This window comes from Peromyscus californicus, unplaced genomic scaffold (genome assembly GCF_007827085.1).
Source record: "Peromyscus californicus insignis strain IS unplaced genomic scaffold, ASM782708v3 Scaffold_11__1_contigs__length_118956290, whole genome shotgun sequence".
In the NCBI taxonomy this organism is placed as follows: Eukaryota; Metazoa; Chordata; class Mammalia; order Rodentia; family Cricetidae; genus Peromyscus; species Peromyscus californicus.
Window position 1 is genome coordinate 55,287,755 of NW_026294402.1, and position 19,458 is coordinate 55,307,212.

Consider the following 19,458-nt stretch of genomic DNA (forward strand, 5'->3'; position numbering starts at 1 on the left):
AGAGAAAAAAGCAGGAAGGCCCAGCTCACATTGTTTGCAGCCCGGCCAGAAACGGAGCGGTATTTCCCGGGAATCATGGCAGGAGACAGTCCAGGATGTTCGATCCTCCTTCGAGGTAATGCTACAGCTAAGATTCAAAGAGACCAAAAGGGGTCATCTCCCAGGCAACCCGCTCAGGGGTTGCCATAGAAACCACCATTTCCGGTCTGGTCCTCGTCCCAGATCTGCTGGCTGTCCGAGTGGTTAGCCTCGGGGTGTATCTATCAGGCCCGGTGCGTCAGCACTTCCTCGTTCTGGCTGTTTTCGGGCCGCGTGAAAACAGCGGGAGGATCCGGAGGAGGATAAGACGAGGAAGAGGCTGGCCACATCGGTGGCTATGGCAACTGTGACTTCCGGTCCTTTCCTCTTTACGACCCGCCTCAACTCTGCCCGCGGGAAGTTTGATTCCCTTTGCCTGCATCTCCCGGTTTTCCTGGGAGATCGCTGGGAAGAGCTGGATGAAGATAGCCAAGAACCTTCCCATTTGGAACCCCAGTTCGGCACTTCCGCTGAGCCGAGGCCAGGATGGATACAGCCGGTCGAACCTAGAGACAAACAGTGAAGGAGAAGCCTGCTTCCCTGAGGCCACTTCGGGCACAGGGACCAAGTGCGCTGGACCTGGAAGCCCCTGCCCCTTAGCTCCAAGACTGCCTACCTGTCAAAAAAATTACTGAGGAAGAAAACTGTGAAGCTGCTGACTGAAGACTAGGCTTGCTAATAATCCCTTCCCGTACGCAAGCTCATATGACTGATACCACCTGCCTTCAAGTTCATGTTCCTGGTGAGCTGAACTTCGCATCTTGTCCCCGCTGCTCAATTTTCTACCCCCAAAAACACAATTACACTTACCTTGCATCTGATTACCACTGCTTGCTCTCTTAAAGACTTCCAGGCCCTCTTTGAGACAATCAGGCTTCCGCCCTATTACCATTACGTGAATTAAACAATGGCTCCATAATTGTGCAGAAGAAATGTTTAGTTCTAAATTTCAGAAAAGTTTGCCAAGAAGTCAAGTGGTCTGGGGCTGATCTCCAAAATATATAAATAACCCAAGAAACTGGATATCAAAATACCAAATAATTCAATTTTAAAAATGGGTACAGATCTAAACAGAGAATTCTCAACAGAAGAATCTCAAGTGGTCAAAAGATAATTAAGGAATTGCTCAGCATCCTTAGTCATCAGGGAAATGCAAATCAAAACAACTCTGAGATACCATCTTACACCTGTCAGAATGGCTGAGATCAAAAACACTGATGACAGCTTATGGTGGAGAGGATGTGGAGTAAGGGGAACACTCCTCCACTGTTGGTGGGAGTGCAAACTTGTACAGCCACTTTGGAAATCAGTATGGAAGTTTCTCAGAAAGTTGGGAATCAATCTACCTGAAGACCCAGCAATACCACTCTTGAGCATATACCCAAAGGATGCTCAATCATACCACAGGGAGCCTGCATGGGACCGACCTAAGCCCTCTGCATGTGGGTGATAGTTGTGTAGCTTGATTATTTGTGACCCCTAGCAGTGGGGCCAAGATCTGTCCCTGGCATATGAACAGACTTTTGGGAACCTATTCTCTATGGTGGGATGCTCACTCAGCCTTGATGCAACAGAGAGGAACTTGGTCCTGCCTCAATTTGGTATGCCATGCTTTGTTGACTCCCATGGGAGGCTTTACCCTTTCTGAGTAGATGGGGAGGAGGTAGAAAGAAGGTGGGAAGAGGGAACAGGATGAGAGGAGGGAGGGGAAAATGTGGTTGGTATGTAAAATAAATAAAAAATTTAATTTAAAAAAAAGAAGTCAACTGGTCTGTAACTGACATTTGGGCTTTGAACATGAAACATGTGTAGAATAATAGGGCTGAAGGAAACATTATTTCTCAACTAGTCCAAACCCATCATTTTTACATTAGGAGACTTGTCCAGAAGTGTTAACTTCCTTAAGGGTCTGGAATTCTTATTGTATTCCAATTACCATACCAATATTCTTTCTTCAATACCGAGCTACTTCCCACATCTGGGTGGATGCCTAAGACCCTTTCTTTAGTGATATTCTGTCACTGTTTGGAATGCAAACATATAATTTTTGGAGCAAAATTATGAACACAACTTACACATCCTTGCATGCTTTTTGTCCTTGCCCTACTACACCTGCTGAGTTTAACAGTCCTTAACCGTTCATACATGTAATACTGACCTTAGATTTTAGTTCCTCTGTATTCCTTTCTACCAAGACTTTGATCAGCTGTCCCATGAAGTAACTGAAGTTGTTCCTCTCCCATTTTCTGGGACCATCAATAAAGTCCTGCATGGCAGTTACAAGAATGGACTTGGTGGCCAAGTCCTGGGTTTTAATGATAGCTACTACTGAGTTCCCTTGGTGTGTTTTGGAAGGTGTTCAGATAATACCTGTTAAATGAATCATAGAAGCATTCCCTACATTTAAAGCTCTAGATATTTCGGGTCTTCTTGATGGGCTCTGAAGAAGACCCTGTCAATCATACGCATTCCTTTTGTGTGTATGTCCATCCTTTTCTTTTTCCAGCTCCCCTGAAAAGGTTAGAGATGGAAGGAACTTGGAAAACCGTCCCGTCAATGAGAAAACCATTCTGTCAATGAGAAAATGCGGTGAAGTGTTTGTCAACACTGACTCAGCTGTTTAGTGACAGATAACATCAAAGTCTTCCCTGGCTCACCAACTTAAAGATTTTGTTTACGGCAGGTTGAGAAATCTCAGCCATTAAAGGCACTTGCCACCAAGCCTGGTGACCTGAGTTCAATCCCCCGGGACCCACAAAGTGGGTGGAGAACTGACTTCCATATGTGCACCCTGCCATATGTGTGTATGTACACATATAAAAACAGGTAATAACTTAAAAAACACCATTTAACTGCCTCAAGTGACTGTCACATGTCTTCTACCCGCCCTGCCCTTTGAATGTTTCCTACTCTTTCCTCCAGGCCACATTCTCAAGCTTATTATTCATTTTAAGGATTTCCTCTGGGGACAAGGCTTGACATTCACATGCTGCCAAGTCCTGATGTTGATGTAAATAACTCGGCTACCCAGGTGTTGTCACCCATTCATCCACTTTTTACCACCCAGGGCTTAATTCCTGCCCTGGAGAAGAAAGGTGGATCTTCTTTCCTGGTGGAACTAAGAGGGCCGGATTTGCAGGTATTCCAAGGGAATTATCACTGCCTGCTTAGTTTTAGGTCACAAGGATCCCAGACACCTAGGGCATGTTTGGTATTGTAGCATGACGGTATTTGTAGCTATATATTCTCTCTCTTTTTTTTTCAATACAGGGCTTCTCTGTGTAGCCCTGGCTATCCTGGAACTCATTCTGTAGATCAAGCTGGTCTTGAACTCAGAGATCCACCTCCCTCTGCCTCCCGAGTGCTGAGATTAAAGGTGTACACCACCACTGCCCAGTTTATATTCCCAATATTATACTTCATTCTGAGATAACTAAAACCAGATCATCCTTAAACAAGTTTTCCTAGCTGGACTAAGTTTCAATCAGGTATGGTTTTAGCTACCACCACCTGGAATAATGAATTTCTACAGTCAAGGATTGTGTCTTGCCAGGGTCCAGCCTTGGCTTGGGTTTAGGTCTTGAGACGGGGAAAAGGTGTTGGCACAAGGAAGAAATATGACCACCAGGTGGATTGCACTCAAGTGGCCCCAAATAGCTTCAGCCATTTTTATTTACACTGTAGCAGTTTTTTTCTACCAGGCTCTCATGAACAGCTTTACTACTGGCTGCTATTTTTGACTTTTAAGAAATACATCATAGTTTAAGAAATACATTGTAGTCATTATAAAAAGCCCCCCATTGTTCCCCTTTACGGATCCCCAAATACACTTTCCCACTCCCCACATAGCCTTATTCTAGACATAGAGTTCAGCATTTTTGCAGGCTTAACTAAATATCCAGCCAGACACATCCTTCTCTGCAGCACTTACATCAGCTGACAGCTACTGGGGTTACAAAGTTAAAAAGTAATAGACATGGGCACAATGCTTTAAGGGCAATATTCAAACCCAAACAATTCTTTCATGTCTGCAAGATATGCTTTTATACAGTGTCCTTTTCCACAAGAGGTCCCATGTCTCAATCTCTCTGTGAAAGGCACGCTTTGATAAGGCACTCTTGTCCCCTCTCACTATACCATACTTCTTCACTAATATAAGCTCCTGTGTATGGTAAAGATGGATCTATCCACCCCATATTTACATTGAATTTTTTCCCATTGGATCATTCCAGATCCTGCCATTGATTCTATATTCTTGGTGTCCTGCTGTGGGATGTTCTGTATGGCAAATGTGTTGCTGATTAGTCAATAAATAAAACACTGATTGGCCATTGGCTAGGCAGGAGGAGAATAAAGCTGGGAAGTGGAAGGCTGAGTCAGAGAGACACTGCCAGCCGCCATGATGACAAACAACATGTGAAGATGCCGGTAAGCCACGAGCCATGTGGCAAGGTATAGATTAATGGAAATGGATTCATTTAAGCTGTAAGAACAGTTAGCAAGAAGCCTTCCACGGCCATACAGTTTGTAACCAATATAAATCTCTGTGTTTACTTGGTTGGGTCTGACGGCTGTGGGACTGGCAGGTGAGAGAGATTTGTCCTGACTGTGGGCCAGGCAGGAAAACTCTAGCTACAGTGTCCAAGTTGGCACTATGTGTATTCCTGAGGCTTTCTCCCAGTCTGTGTATGTATGCCCTGCTCTCCTTTCCAGAACTGTGAGACATGGTTAATGTTCCAGGTCTTGTTTTCTGATATGTACCTAACTATCTCCACTTAATCAGAAAAGTTCCCAGGATTAGGAATTGTAGTTAGTAATTCCAGATAAGAGATTTGAGAAGCATCAGCCCCCCTGCTGAAGCTTAAGGGAAAGTATTAGAAAAAGAGCAGAATTTCCCAGGAAAATGACAGCTGCCGTGTGTGACTGACAAAGTAAAACTAAAAGTCACCCAAAGAATCACCAATATAATGAGAGAAAAAAGGGCCTGCAAACCACACAAATTTTGCAAATTCCTACACTGTCCCATGGTCTACTGATCCATGCCAATTGAGAATCCATTTCCATGGGTGCCTTGCTCCGAGGAAACCCACTGGACAGGTCATAGGCGGATCTGAGACTAGAAGGCTCCCGACAATGTCTCTGGTATTTCTATCTTTTCTTTACTGTTCCATGGCCATGCTGCACTACCTAGTTGATGGATCCCATAAAAGGCCAACAATTACGGCCTTCCTGTCTGGAGGTAAAATTGGTTTCTCCATTTCTTGACTTTAGTTGGCCATGTGACTTATTCTGACCAATCAGCAAAGGCAACTCATGCTGAAATTTGAAAAGTACCTGAGCAATGGAGTTGCCCCTTGATGTGTTCCTGACCCCAAGATTACCAGGAATACTACCTCATACTGAGAATGAGAAAGCCATATAGAGAAACAACTGGCTCCTTCAAAGAGTAATTCAACTGTCCCAGTGTGAATGAGGACACCGCAGGTCACCGAGCCCCTTCTTACATACAGGGTGACTGAACAGACACAAATAAAGCCAGTAGACCACTGAGCCTGCCAAGTCAGACTGCCCTAGTCAACCCAGGAGATTGTGAGATGAATCAACAGTGTGCTGTACGCCATAAAGTTGTATCATTTGTTATGCAGCACACACTACCTGATATACTCGTGGTTTATCAGACCTTCCTTAAAAAAGGAAAAAAATCAGTTACTGCTTTCCTCTGCCCTCCCCGCATCATAGCCCCCATCTTCCTAATTTGGTTAGTAATTCTGATGTATATGGTGTTTCACTTCACTTGATGCAACAGTAGGCTAGAGTTGTTGAATAAAATTGGGTCAATTAGAGGGCTGGAGAGATGTCTCAGAAGGTAAAAGCATGAGCTCTTGCAGGGGTCCCAAGTTTGGTTCCCTGGACCCAAGTCCAGCGGCTCACAAATGCCTGGCCCCTACCAGCATCTGAACGTACAGACAAGTGGGCACATATACATACACCCAAATAAAAGTAAATAAATAAAATTTTAAAATTGCAGATTGTAAACTTAGATCCAACTTGATAAGACGTGTGGAAGACTGCATATTTTTCTCTCATGGGCTTTGGAATCTCTGGAAGGAAAATGTCCCCAGTTCTCTCTGTGTTCTACAATTTTAGCTCCAAATCACTTCCCCAGTGGACACGGCAGCTGTCTTAGATCTGCTTAATGAGCCTCTCTGGTTTAAATTTCCTCTTTTATTAAAAAATACCAGTAATTTTCTCCTTCTTGACAAGCTTCCTTTTAGAACATGTAAACTTTTGAAGAGCCTAAATTACATCACTACTTTATCTCCAACACCATTCCAGGCTTCCAGATCACGATTTCAGATTCCCCGATTGGATGTCTTGGGAAGTTACTTCCAAACACTCATTCCTTAAGATCGTGTCTCCACACCCATTACGAACATTTTTTATTCCTTTGATAAACTGAGGATAAAACAGAAACCTGGTTTAAAAAACAAATCAGTCCTTGCCTTCAAAGATCATCCAACATATTGAAAAAGTATAAACATTAATTTCTTCCATTTTCTAGTTAATATTTGATCTCTGGTAGAAAAAGGAGGATTGCTCTGGTTGGTATGATGACCCTGAGAGGGATAAGAAGAACCTACCAGGCCTGTTCCTAACATTCCAACCATGAGTACATCACAGCTTGAGCCACACAGCTCCACAGGAACATGGAAGGTCACAAAACCTGGAAGTAACTGCACAGCGTTCCTGCAGGTCTCTATAAATGATAAAGCACAGTTGGGCTGGCGTGGTGTCACAGTAGAGTTTGATGACAAATTATGGGTTGCTGTGCAGCAGCCCCTCCTAATCCCATCGGCCCATGACTCATCCATTCCAGTCTTCAGGTCTATAAATCACCAGGGAGAGCCATGCTCCGTATCTTTCATTCTGCATTGGTCATTTCATTCTCCTGTTGGAATCATCTTAGCCCAGGACAGGAAAGGAATTTTGCTTTGACATTTTTCCAAATTTCAAATAAACAGTCTCCCTGAGATTTTGTACCAAACTGAAGCTGTGTGTGAAAAATAGGAGTGTCTGTGGAGGGGCTAGGGACCCAGAAGGAGATTCCCCTGTAAATATGTTTGTTTTGATGGAGTTTTTTTTGTTTTGTTTTTTGCTACAATTTGCTACTGCAATTTTAGTCACACTTTCTTGGTAACAAAAGAAGTAAAAACACTAGGAGAGTAAGAACAAAGTTATATAAATGAACAGTCCCCTGCTACTTAGGGACTAATCACAAGGAAGAGGAGCCCACCCCCAATTAGCTCAAGACTAGAAGAGAACTTGCTGGAAGCATAAAAGATCAGAGCTGCAATGGTTTTATATGTGTGGCCCTTCCCATCCTGCTTTGCATGGAAGGTTTGATAGTGCTTTTGTGGGTGTGGCATGTGTTCGCTGCTCAGTTAGTGAGGCTGTATTGTACACTGTACACTGACCACAGTGGCTGACCAAGCTACAGTCCTCCGTAGCCTCCTCTCCTGGTGCTGGCCTAAGATGCTCACACATCCTACATCTATGTGTATACGCACCACACATACTTAAGCACAACTGTGCCTAAACACAGTTAGGGTGCTTACCACTACAGATTACAAGAGCCCCTTCGTCAGGTGTCTGTACAGTATCCAGTCACGAACCAACTGGAAGGGCGAGCTCCCTTCACATGCAGCCTCTTTGGGTAGGATATTACGGTGGGAGACATTATTTCGGAAGATGATGTATGAAAGAAATGGTTAGCATTTAAAGTGAAAATATGCTACCATCCAGAAACCGTGGAGCTAACATGTCAGTGTGTTCTTTAGCTGATAGGCTGTAAGGAACAGAAGGAGGTGTAGCAGGTATAGTTACTATATCTTACAGGTAACTCTGTATATCTCAGGCTTTTCTTTTGTGTGTGTGCATGTGTGTGCGCACAGTTGCACATGTGTGCACATGTCCATAAAGGATAGAAAACAACCTTCCCATGTTGTTTCTCAGGTGCCATCCACCTCTTTCTGTTTGAGGCAGGTCTCTCATTGGCCTGGATCTTGCCAAGCAGACTAGACAGGCAGGTGGTGAGCCCTGTGGATCCACGTGATCCTGTCTCCACGACACTGGGCTTACAAGCACACATCACCACAAAACCTGGCTTTTTCTTTGAAGACTTATTTTAATTTTGAATTATTTCTATGTGAGGTAGGGAGGGGTGAATTGTGCGCATGCCTGCAGTGCCCGAGGAGACCAGAAGAGGGTGTCAGATCCCTGAGCGCTGGAGTTAAAGGACCTAGTGAGCCACTCCATGTCCATGTCTGGGCCGGACAACAGACTCAGTGCCCTGGCAGAGCAATAGGAGCCTTTAACCACAGAGCCATCTCTCAGCCCCATGCCTGGATTTTTTTTTTTTTATGGGTTCTGGGAATTGACCTCAAATCCTCCTGTTTGAAAGGCAAGTGCTTTGGTGGCTGGGTCATCTCCCCAGCCTGTCCTGGGCTCTCCACTGAGTAAAATACCACCAGGTTTTTATCTAGTCATTAAAATCTTTTCCCAAGTACTTTGCTGGTGGCATAATATTCCATTATGGGGGGTGCTGTGGGATGGTCTGTATGTCAAGTGTGTTGCTAATTGGTCAATAAATAAATCAATGATTGGTCAGTGGCTAGGCAGGAAGTATAGGCGGGACAAGGAGGAGAATAAAGCTGGGAAGTGGAAGGCTGAGTCAGAGAGACACTGCCAGCCGCCACGATGAGAAACAGCATGTGAAGATGCCGGTAAGCCACAAGCCACGTGGCAAGGTATAGATTAATGGAAATGGATTAATTTAAGCTGTAAGAACAGTTAGCAAGAAGCCTGCCACGGCCATACAGTTTGTAACCAATATAAGTCTCTGTGTTTACTTGGTTGGGTCTGAGCGGCTGTGGGACTGGCGGGTGACAGAGATTTGTCCTGACTGTGGGCCAGGCAGGAAAATTCAACCTACAGGGGGGGTTACCATAATTTATGAACTGTTGCATACGCGTATGATTTCCATACGTCTAGCATTTTGTGCTTTAAGGAGCAGGGTGATGCAATGTAAAGGCAGTGGGCTCTCCTTCAGAAGGTCTGAGCCATAACCTAGGTGACCCACTGGTAGTGTCGCAAACTGACATATAATGACCAATTACCTTAATATTGCTATTATTGCTGTATCTTTCATTTCTGACTTTTTTCTTAGAGATACCTACACTTGAGATTTATTCAATGGTGTTGATACTTACTGACTTTTTTTTAACTACCAAGTTGGTATCAAAGTATACTCACATCTGCAATGATGAAGAAGGGTCATTGTAATTCCGACTCTTACCCATTTGGAAAAGCAAAGCACAGGGCAACCCATTATGACACCGGGGAGGTTTTGCCAGTCAGATTCAAGGATCTGATTGTCCAAAGTTTAAAGTGATTCTTAACACATGGTTCCCAGACCAGTAACATCAGCATCACCTGGGATCTTGGCAGAAAAACAGATTCATCAAGTTCTTCTTAGACTTACTGAATCTGAGACTCAGAATGAGAGCCAGGATCTGAGTGTGTGTGTGTGTGTGTGTGTGTGTGTGTGTGTGTGAGAGAGAGAGAGAGAGAGAGAGAGAGAGAGAGAGAGAGAGAGAGAGAGAGAGAGAGAATGCTGATTCAGCTAGAGTGACTGAGCCGGAATCTCGTCTGACTCGGCCTTCCCACTTCTGCCATTACTAGCCTGTGTCACCACACCCAGATTTCATTTCGGTGCTGAGGATCAAACTCAGATCCTTATTCTTGCAAGGCAAGCACTTTGCTGACTGAGCCATCTTGCCAGGCACAGGATCTGAGTTTTAAGAAGCCTTCTGGATCACATTCAAGTTTGAGAAGAACCAGTTGAAAGCACTGAAGAGTCCTGGCCAAGCCCTCAGAAGTGTTTGCCACTTGCCTTTAAATACCTACATTCCATTTTCTGGGCCCTGTCCATTTATCAGGGGTGGTGTGATGTGACTTAGAGACAATGAGTTCTCGTTGAGAAGTACTGCATCACTGCCCAGGGAGATTCCCTGGTGGGTATGACCAAACACACGTGATAATGAGTCTAATACTGTTGTCTCTTATGGTCAGGGTGGAAATGTCTCTGTATCATTTAGCCCAAATGTGACACTGGAAGGAAATTTTCAGCTAAGTTACACCAGATGTTTCATGGTTATGCAAGAATGCAGAACATAACATGTTTTCCTCACTGGATAAAAACACGCTGTAAGTTTTCTTTAGCACTGTGGCTAGAGTTTACAAAATGGGACAGTCTGACCACACTTTAGGCTGTTATCACCCCTCCCTTCCTCCCAGAGCAAAGGACAATCAAGCCAAAGAGAAGGAAGAACACAGTGCTTTCAAGTCCACAGCTAATGCTGAGAAAGGAGAGGGCTGCAGCATCTGGGATGTGTAAAACAGAGATGACATTGTGGAGTCTGAGAGCACATGCTGCCACTTCTGCTTCAGACCATTCAGAATGGCTCCAGGAGGCATGACCCCAGGGCTAGTCTCAAAATAATGCAGATGGTAGATGCAGTAGAGAAAATTAGGAAGAAAATTATTTCCAGTTCTCTTCAAAGAGTATGGCAGACATGATTGTCTCCTTCACCTCGATTTAATAATGTCCCCAGTTCTGAGATCTTTCACACCTTTGTCTCATGGCGTCTTCAGAAGAATGCTCCATGGTGTCATTGGAAAAGTGATGGTTGGATGTTGGCTAACATAATTATAAATCTATGCTGTGCCAATTCCAGTCACACAATCTTTAGCGAGTACAGTGGGTCATCCTGATTGGATTGAGAAGTGCCTAAACTTGGTTCTCAACCTATGGGCCACGACCCTTTTGCAGGTTGAATAACTATTCACAGGGGTCGCCTAAGACCATCCTGCATATCAGATATTTACATTAGGACTTATAATGGTAGCAAAATTATAGTTATGAAGTAGCAGTGAAAATAATGTTATGGTTGGGGGGGTCCCCACAACATGAGGAACTGTATTAAAGGGTCACAGCATTAGGAAAGTTGAGAACCACTGCTCTAGATTAATGAAGTAGACATCAGAGTGTGTCTGTGAGGACATTTCCAGAAAGAATTAAACAAGGGAAGATGTGTCCTGAATGAAGGTGACACCATCCAGTAGTCTAGAGTCCCAAAGGGAATGGAGGAGGAGGAGAGGAAGAAGGGGCGGAGGGGGAGAAAGAGAGACAAGAGGGAGGAGGGGGAGGCGACGCCCTGGTGTAGACATTCTCTTACTCTTTTGCTCACTCTCTCTCTGATACCTGGCCACTGAGGCGGGCTGTTCATCTCTGCCTCCCCCTGCTGCCACTATGGACTGGAGCCTTGAAACCCACAACTCAGGTAAACCTTCCCTTTCTTACATTGTGTTGTTTTGATGCTTTGTCAGGGACAAAAACTAACCCTACGTGGTGCTCAGATTTGCTGAGCTTCAGTTACCCAACAATATCTCATTGGGATGGCTGCAGGGACTAGAGGAGACCACATTTAATAGTCATTCCTCCCTGTCTTCTTCCCTGCAGCGGGGAAGGCGGGCAAATCCCATCATTCTTTGGGATGTTCCTCCATGAGGAAGCGCCTCTTGTCTAACTGTTCTTGCCTTTGGTACCTCATTGTATTCCTCACAGCCTCGCTCACAGAAAGCTGAAATAAGGATTCCCTTCACAAAGTTTGGCCTGTGTGACTCAGTTGGTATCCCAGCGAGACCTTCCTCTGGAGGCAGGAGAAAGAAGGCAGAGAGAGCAGACTCTGAGACAGAATAGAAACTTCACCTGGTTCTTCAGAATTCCAGCCTAGACCAGTCACCAGCAGAATCCTTTACAACAAAGCACCCAGTACTTTCTTAAACCTATCACCGAATCCCCAGCCCAGGTTTCCTTCAGGTCGGACCTGACACCGAGTTGACCTGGAGTTCAGACCAACTCCACCACCCTTCTCAACTTCAACTTCTCCTCATCCTCTCAGAGACCAGCCATCCAACGAGCCTGAGGACCGATGAGGAGGCACTTCCTCTTTTGAGTCAGGTTTTCAGGCCTTTCCACCTACCCCTTCTCACCTGGTTATGTCCTAAATAATCTGTTCTGATAGGCTTTCACCATCAACCTGATACAACCTAGAAATAACTTGCAAAGAGAATTTCAATTGAGGAATTGCCTAGATCAGATCGGCCTATGGGTGAGTTTCTTGATTATTAATTTATGGAGGACAATCCGGCCCACAGTGGGAGGCACCATTCCTTAGGCAGTTAGTCCTGGACTGTTTAAGAAAGTTACGTGAACATAAGCCTGCCTGTCAGCCAGCAAGTAATATCTCCCACAGGTCCCACTGTATTTCCTTGGCTGTGAAGTTAGTTCCTTGGTCAGAGACAGTGCTGTGTGCACTAGCAAGCATGCCTGCTTTTAATTTCTTGCCTTGAGTTTCTTCCTGGGCTTCCCTCAGAGATGGACTGTAACTTGGTATTGTGAACTGAAATAAACTCTTTCGTTCCCCGAACTGCCTCTGGTCGGGGTATTTGTCACAGCAGCAGAAACGAAACTAGAAGAGTACCCACGTTCCAAAGCACTGCGCAGGGATCCGTGGGCCACTCCCTTTACAAGCGCACAAGTTTAACTAATCGCCATTGGTGACTTCCTGTAGGGACCCCACCCTCTCTGCTGGACAACAGCCTGTCCACTGAGGATCTCCGACACTTCGTTGGGCACAGTTGTGTACACAGGCACCACAGCTAATGAGGAGACCAGTGTAGCTGGAGTTTTCCTGCCTGGCCCAGGGTCAGGGCAAATCTCTCTCACCTGCCAGTTCCACAGCCGCTCAGACCAAGTAAACACAGAGACTTATATTGGTTACAAACTGTATGGCCGTGGCAGGCTTCTTGCTAACTGTCCTTACAGCTTAAATTGATCCATTTCCATTAATCTATACCTTGCCACATGGCTCGTGGCTTACCGGCATCTTCACATGCTGTTTGTCATCGTGGCGGCTGACAGTGTCTCTCTGACTCAGCCTTCCACTTCCCAGCTTTATTCTCCTCCTTGTCCCGCCTACACTTCCTGCCTAGCCAATGGCCAATCAGTGTTTCATTTATTGACTAATTAGCAACACATTTGCCATACAAAACATCCCACAGCAGACCAGGAGGTGCCGAAGCTGGGTGACAAGGTTCTACGCATTAGCTGAGCATGCTCCATGTTTAAGCTCAATTGCTGGAGTTCCAAAGTCGGATTCTTTCTGTTCAGTAAGTTTGTAAGGGTCACAGAGAAACAGCACTTTCATTTTGATGTAGTCCCCTCGACTTCCAATGGGACTCGGATCCATAACCGTGGGCTGTAAACAAGGGCTAGGTCTGGGCCCTTCAGGCAAACAAGCGCGTGTTGGACCCTGATCTGAGCCCCGAGTCACTCATCCTTTCTTACAGTGGAGGCTTTGTTAGTGGGTCAGGCTTGTGGTGCCTGGCTGCCCCAGCCCTGGGGTGAGTATTCAGTGTCTCCTGTGAAGTTTTCAGAATCTGCTTAGCAGTTCACAGAAAATGCCAAGTCTATGCAGACCTTAGCAGAAGCCATGGTTCAGGTTCCTCCTAAGACTTTCATTTTGGGGTCATCTCTTCCACACCAGAATAAAGACGAGGTGGGATTTTTCTTTTAATTTAATTACATTTAAATGACAATTACATAAGTGTGTGTGTGTGTTTGTGTGTGTGTACAAACATGTCTCAACAGTTGTGTAGAAGTGAGACGATAACTCATGGGAGTCAGTTCTCTCCGTCTACAGAATGGGTCCCAGCGATCTAGCTCAGGCCTTCAGGCTTAGAGGCAAGTAGTCCCTTTATCTGCTGAGTCATCTCACCAGCCCAGAGATAGGATTTTATTTGCTCTTGTAATTTTTCAAAGGTGATATAATACACCAGAGAAATTCATTCTGGAATTTCCCAATGTCTCAGTAAATTCTAGGAAAACTCTGGGCTTGAATTAATTCTGGTTAGTTGCATCTTGAAGTCTAGAGAACCAATAGCTAAACCCCAGATATGTAGGAAATTTGAGCATGAAAGGTCTGACACAGATATTCTTAACCTGTCTGTGTATAGACTCACTTGGGGAACTTTGAAAGCTAGGCCAGAGGCTTGATGTCTGAAGCTCACCCCCAAGAATTTAATCGAATAGAATATACAAAAAAATTTTTAAACTTCTCAGGTGATTCTAATGTCCAGTCAAAGCCAAGAATCCTTGACCTAACAGTCCACATCCTGATCAAGGCATCCCATTGGTTGTTGTGTGTTTCCCAGGGGTTGGCTGGCCAGAGATGGGATCTCCTTTCTGCCCATAATGGACAGTTGTTCCTCTTGATCTATGTGGTCCAGGTTTATACCAGCTCTTCAGGCTTTCCCTCAATGAAAGAGTGAATACCTTTCTTTGCCTAGGTATTCGCCTTGCACCCTACAGAATCTATTTACTTCTAACACACCACACTCCCCACTGTCCTGGTCAATCAGTCCTTAGCAAGGCAAAAATTACAGGCCAAGTTTGAACGCATGCTCTGACGTAGGCGCTAAAAGAGTACAGCTATACACTGAACAAGTTGCTTTTCTCAGTGCTGGGACAAACTACCCAACAGCATGACTTGATGGGAAGGAACTTACTTTGGTTTGTGGCTAGAAGGGATCTAGCCTGTCGTGGTGACAAGGCAAGGCAGCATGCACGGGTCAAAGTCAGGACAGCCACCAACAAGGCAGTAAAGAGACACAGGGGCTTCTTATAACCCTTGGTGCCCCTTACCCCCAGAAACTCACTTCCTCCAGCTAGGCTCCGCCTTTAAAAGATTCTACAACCTCCCCAAACAGTGCCACCACCTTGGAAGAAAGTGTTCAAACACTTGATTATGTGGAGGACATTTTATATGAAACTGTAATACATACATCAAGGAAATTCATGCTCTAATAACAATATGGTATTTTTATTTTTGTGTTTACTTAGTGGAGGAGGTGACACATTGTGACATGGCATGCATGGAGATCAATGGTCAATATGCAGGGTCAGTTCTCTCCTTCCACCTTGTGGGTTCTGGGGATCAGACTCAGGTCACCAGGCTTGGCAGCAAGCACTGATACCCACCGAGCCATCTCACTGGCCCCAAAGTGCCATTTTTTTAAATGGTGGGACCCAAACTTGGGATCATGTTACTTTGTCTGGAGGATACTTCAGCCTTAAGAGAGTGGGTGACAGTAACCAAGGGCTTTCCAGAAGCCACAGCCACCTCTGCCATTTGCAAGAGAGACTGGGATTCTATTTATTACATTGACAATTCAATTCTTATAAAGGAATTAGATGGAGAAATAAAGAATCTACTCCCCCATGAGAACGTAACTGCCTGTCCTAGCAAGAGAGCCATATCACTCCTTTTGGAATCCAGCATCATTCTTAGCATATAATTTTCATATTTTGGGCATACAATAAATAGTTGGATTGGTAAATTTCTTAAATTCAGATTCTAGAAATTGGAGGATTGATATCTGATTTATTGAGCAACTATTATATCTTGGGGCCCAAGCTAGGTGCTTCCCTGATATATCACTCAACTTTAGAATTAATATTTATGTCTTAGTATTAGTGTTAATACTAGGTGTTAGTTGAGATGTAATCTAAGCTGTTGTAAGAAAGTTACCTCAAAAGACAGTGGATTAAGTAGGACATGAATATGAAGGACATGCTCTTTCCCAAATCATGGTTCTAATTATGACACACAAAGGGGTCCAGAATTTCCTTTTAGCTCAAGGGGTTTCCATATCTGGGCCAGACATGGCTGTTCTAGCCAGTGGGTGGAGAGAAATGGTTGGGAAGCATATCTAAATTTCCAGGGGCGGCAACATATATACCAGAAGCTCGGCTGATAGTTAGACCAATATTCAAGCGGTTGGAGGAATATAATTGTTAATTAGTTGGGCATGTATCCATCTAAAACCGGAGAGGGGCATAATTAAATAAGGGAGACGAGATACTGATTGACAGTTCACACTAGAACTGCTGAGAATAAGTGGCCTGGAGTCCCCGGTCCTAAGGGGACATCTGGATCAACCCCCTCAGGGCTCAGGGAACATCTTGGAGAAGGAAGTGAAAAGGACATAAGAGCCAGAGACTGGGAAGGAGTGCTGAGAAATGCTGTCTTCTGGACACGTCATGCCATTACATCAGTGAACTCCCTGCAGCTGTGGTTACCTTGGTAATGCCCACACCAAGGTCAAGCCAACAAGGTCAGTCAGTATTCCAGTAGGCAGTGCTAACAGGACTAACAGTGGGTTACAGGGCGGAGGCGGGAAGGCAGGAGGGTTCATGTTGGAGGGGATTCAGGGGTGGGTGTGATCAAGATACATTGTATAAATATGTGAAATTTCCAAAGAATAAGTAAATAAAGCAAAAGAGAAACCTCATACCTATGGGTACATTCTTATTGAAGTTTTTATTGAAGTTGGGAATAAACTACAGGAAGGTGCTGGGTATTAGCCCAGAGAAATCCTTCATCTTGCCAGTGAAGTTGGGATTAAGTTGGCTCTGAAAGGCTGCCTCAACTATAAGAACCATAATTTCCTAATTTTCCATGGAGGGAGATGTGGATGAAGCAATGAAAATATCTGTGTGTCCCATTCGGGCTGAGACTTTCCTGGAAAAGCTCTATCTAGAAAGCCACACCCACTACCACATGCTAAGTATCTACCTGGGCTGGGGGGTGGGCTAGACATTTCCCACAAATGGTCTCCTTTTAATCTGTGTGCCCAGCTCCATCAGATGAGGATCATTCAGGCCATTTTACTGGCAAGAAAACTGATTCTCAGAGAGATAATGGAGCTAAGAATTGATTAAGCGTGTCTGAGTCCAGGCTTGTCTGATACTCTGGTGGGTGCTTTTCCTTACTACACTGCTGCCCACGAGTGAGCCCTCAAAATAAACTTCAAGGGCTGGGCAGGTGGCTCTGTGGATACGGTGCTTGATGCCCAGGCATAAGGACCTGTATTCAGTCCCCCAGTGTGTCTGTGACAAAGCCTGGCCTCGGCGTCTGGGCTTGTAATCCCAGTACTACGGAGTACATGTGGGATCTCTGGGGCTTCTAGCCAGCCAACCTGGTTCTATGGGTAAGCCCTAGGCCAAAAAGAGATCCTGCCTCAAAACAAACTAACAAACAACAAACAAATATTAAACAAGATGGACAGCTCCTGAGGAACAACACCCAAGGTGACCTTGAGCATCTACAGACACGAGTATCTGTGTCCATAATGAACACGCATAAAGCCACGTTTCAAGGCGTTCTTGAAAACAGCGTTACTGGCCATCTGTTATGGTACTTAATGTAGTGGATGCATCCTTATTATTACAGTCTGCCTCTCCAGACTGTCTCCATTTCCTGGTATTAATTAATTATGCCTCGGTCGTTTTGCAAAACTGAGTGTGGTCCAGGGTCTGGTATCCGACACCCGCCTAAACAAATGATAAATTGAATCCATAAAAACACCCCTAGACCTCGGAGTGATTTCTCTTTAACACCTAGCCATGCCAGTTTTGCTGCATTCCCATCTTATTCCTTGGTCCTTGGTTTATAGCTCTCCTGCCAGATACAATGAAAATATTTCTGATTGAACTTTCATGTACTTGGAAGGTCTTTGAAGGGCTGAGTTTTGGCTTCAGTCTAACCTCAATCGTGGTGTCTCGCTTGCCTATTCTGTGTCATCCTCGGGAGCTAATGAAAAAGCTGTTTCCCACTCTGTTATCAAAACAAGGACCTAAGATGAACACTCCTCCATGGCCAGTGGGAATGCAAACTTGTCCAGCCACTATGGAAATTAATGTGGTGGTTCCTAAGAAAATGGGGAATTGATCTACCTCAAAACCCAGGTATATCACTCTTGGGCATAAAACCAAAGGACGCTCTATCCTACCACAAGAACACTAGATCAACTATGTTCATAACAGCTTTATTCATAATAGGCAGAAATTGGAAACAACCTAGATGTCCTTTGACCAAAGAATGGATATAGAAAATGTGGCCCATTTACAAAATGGAGTATTACTCGGGTGCTAAAAACAATGACATCATGAAATCTGCAGGCAAATGGATGAATCTAGAAAAAACTCACCCTGAGTGAAGAAACCAAACCCAGAAAGATAAACATGGTATGTACTCACTTGTAAGTGGACATTAACTGTTAAATAAAGAATAGGCATGCTACAATAGGACCCAGAGAGACTAAGTAACATGGAGGGCTGTGAGGGGTGGTGCAAGGATCTCCCTGGGAAGAGAAAATAGAACAGATTTCATGGGTGGACTGGGAGTGGGTGGGGATGGGAACAGGAGGGATCTGGTTGGGGGGTGGAAGGGACAGAGGGAGAGAATACTGGGAGAGGTGACTGGAATTGGGGATTTGGGGGAGAGTGATGTAGAAACCTAGTTCAGTGGAAACTCCCTGGAATGTACAAGAGAGACGTTAGTGAAGTCTCCTGGTAACGGGGAATACAGAGCCTGAACTGGCCATCTTCTGTAACCAGGCAAGGCTCCCAGCAGGGGGCTGGGAAGTCAATCCGGCCTCAAAACCTTCAACCTACAGCCTGTCCTGCCTGCAAGACGTGCTGGGGGAAAGGTGGCCAAACCAATGGCTGGTCCAACTTGAGACCCACACCACAAGAGGGAGCCCATGCCAGTCACTGCCTGGAGGGCCAGGAACCAGAGGCAGGACGGCCCAGGACCTGAGATAGTACCAAACACAACTGTGGGGGGAGGTGCGCGGGCGGGGGTGGGGGTAGTCAATGAAATGATTCCTAATGATATTCTGCCATCCTCGTAGATCGGTGCCTAGCCCAGTTATCATCAGAGAGGTGTCTTCCAGCGACTGATGGGAGCAGATGCAGAGACCCACAGCCAAACACTAGACAGAGCCAGAAGAACCCCCCAGAAGAGATGGGGGGAAGGGTTGTAGGACCAGGGGTCAAGGATGCCGCAAGAACAAGGCCCGAAGAATCAACTAAGCAGGGCTCATAGGGGCTCACAGAGACTGAAGTGACAATCGTGGAGCCTGTATGGGCCTGAGCTAGGTCCTCTGCATGTATGTTATGGTTGTGTAGCTTGGTGTTCTTGTGGGACCCCTAACAGTGGGAGTGTGTGTGGGGGTGTCTCTAACTTTCTGACTCTTTGCCTATGTTTGGGACCCTTTCCTCCTCCTGGGTTGCCTCATCCAGACTTGATATGAAGGTTTGTGCTAAGTCTTATTGTAACTTGTTAGGCCATGTTCAGTTGATATCCATGGGAGGCCTGCCCCTTTTTTCTTTTTTCTTTTTTTTCTTCTTCT

General features: G+C 45.1%; 1 protein-coding gene and 1 long non-coding RNA gene across 4 annotated transcripts in view; one reads left to right on the forward strand and one right to left on the reverse strand.

Annotated features, from left to right (window-relative positions):
• Lrrc49 (leucine rich repeat containing 49) overlaps positions 1–1,723 on the reverse strand; it is a 106,820-nt gene extending 105,097 nt beyond the window's left edge. Inside the window, exon 1 of one of the 3 annotated variants that reach the window (XM_052762821.1) lies at positions 30–1,723. In XM_052762821.1, the coding sequence (XP_052618781.1) occupies positions 30–77 (48 nt within the window). In that variant the 5' untranslated portion in view covers positions 78–1,723. The remainder of the gene's footprint in view (positions 1–29) is intronic. The other 2 variants (XM_052762851.1, XM_052762843.1) reach the window with 2 other exon arrangements.
• An 11,924-nt stretch (positions 1,724–13,647) lies between these two features.
• LOC128125482 (uncharacterized) lies at positions 13,648–19,458 on the forward strand. The gene is made up of 5 exons (XR_008223171.1): positions 13,648–13,760; positions 16,211–16,377; positions 18,104–18,289; positions 18,662–18,867; positions 18,958–19,458. It is a non-coding gene; the product is annotated as an uncharacterized LOC128125482 (long non-coding RNA).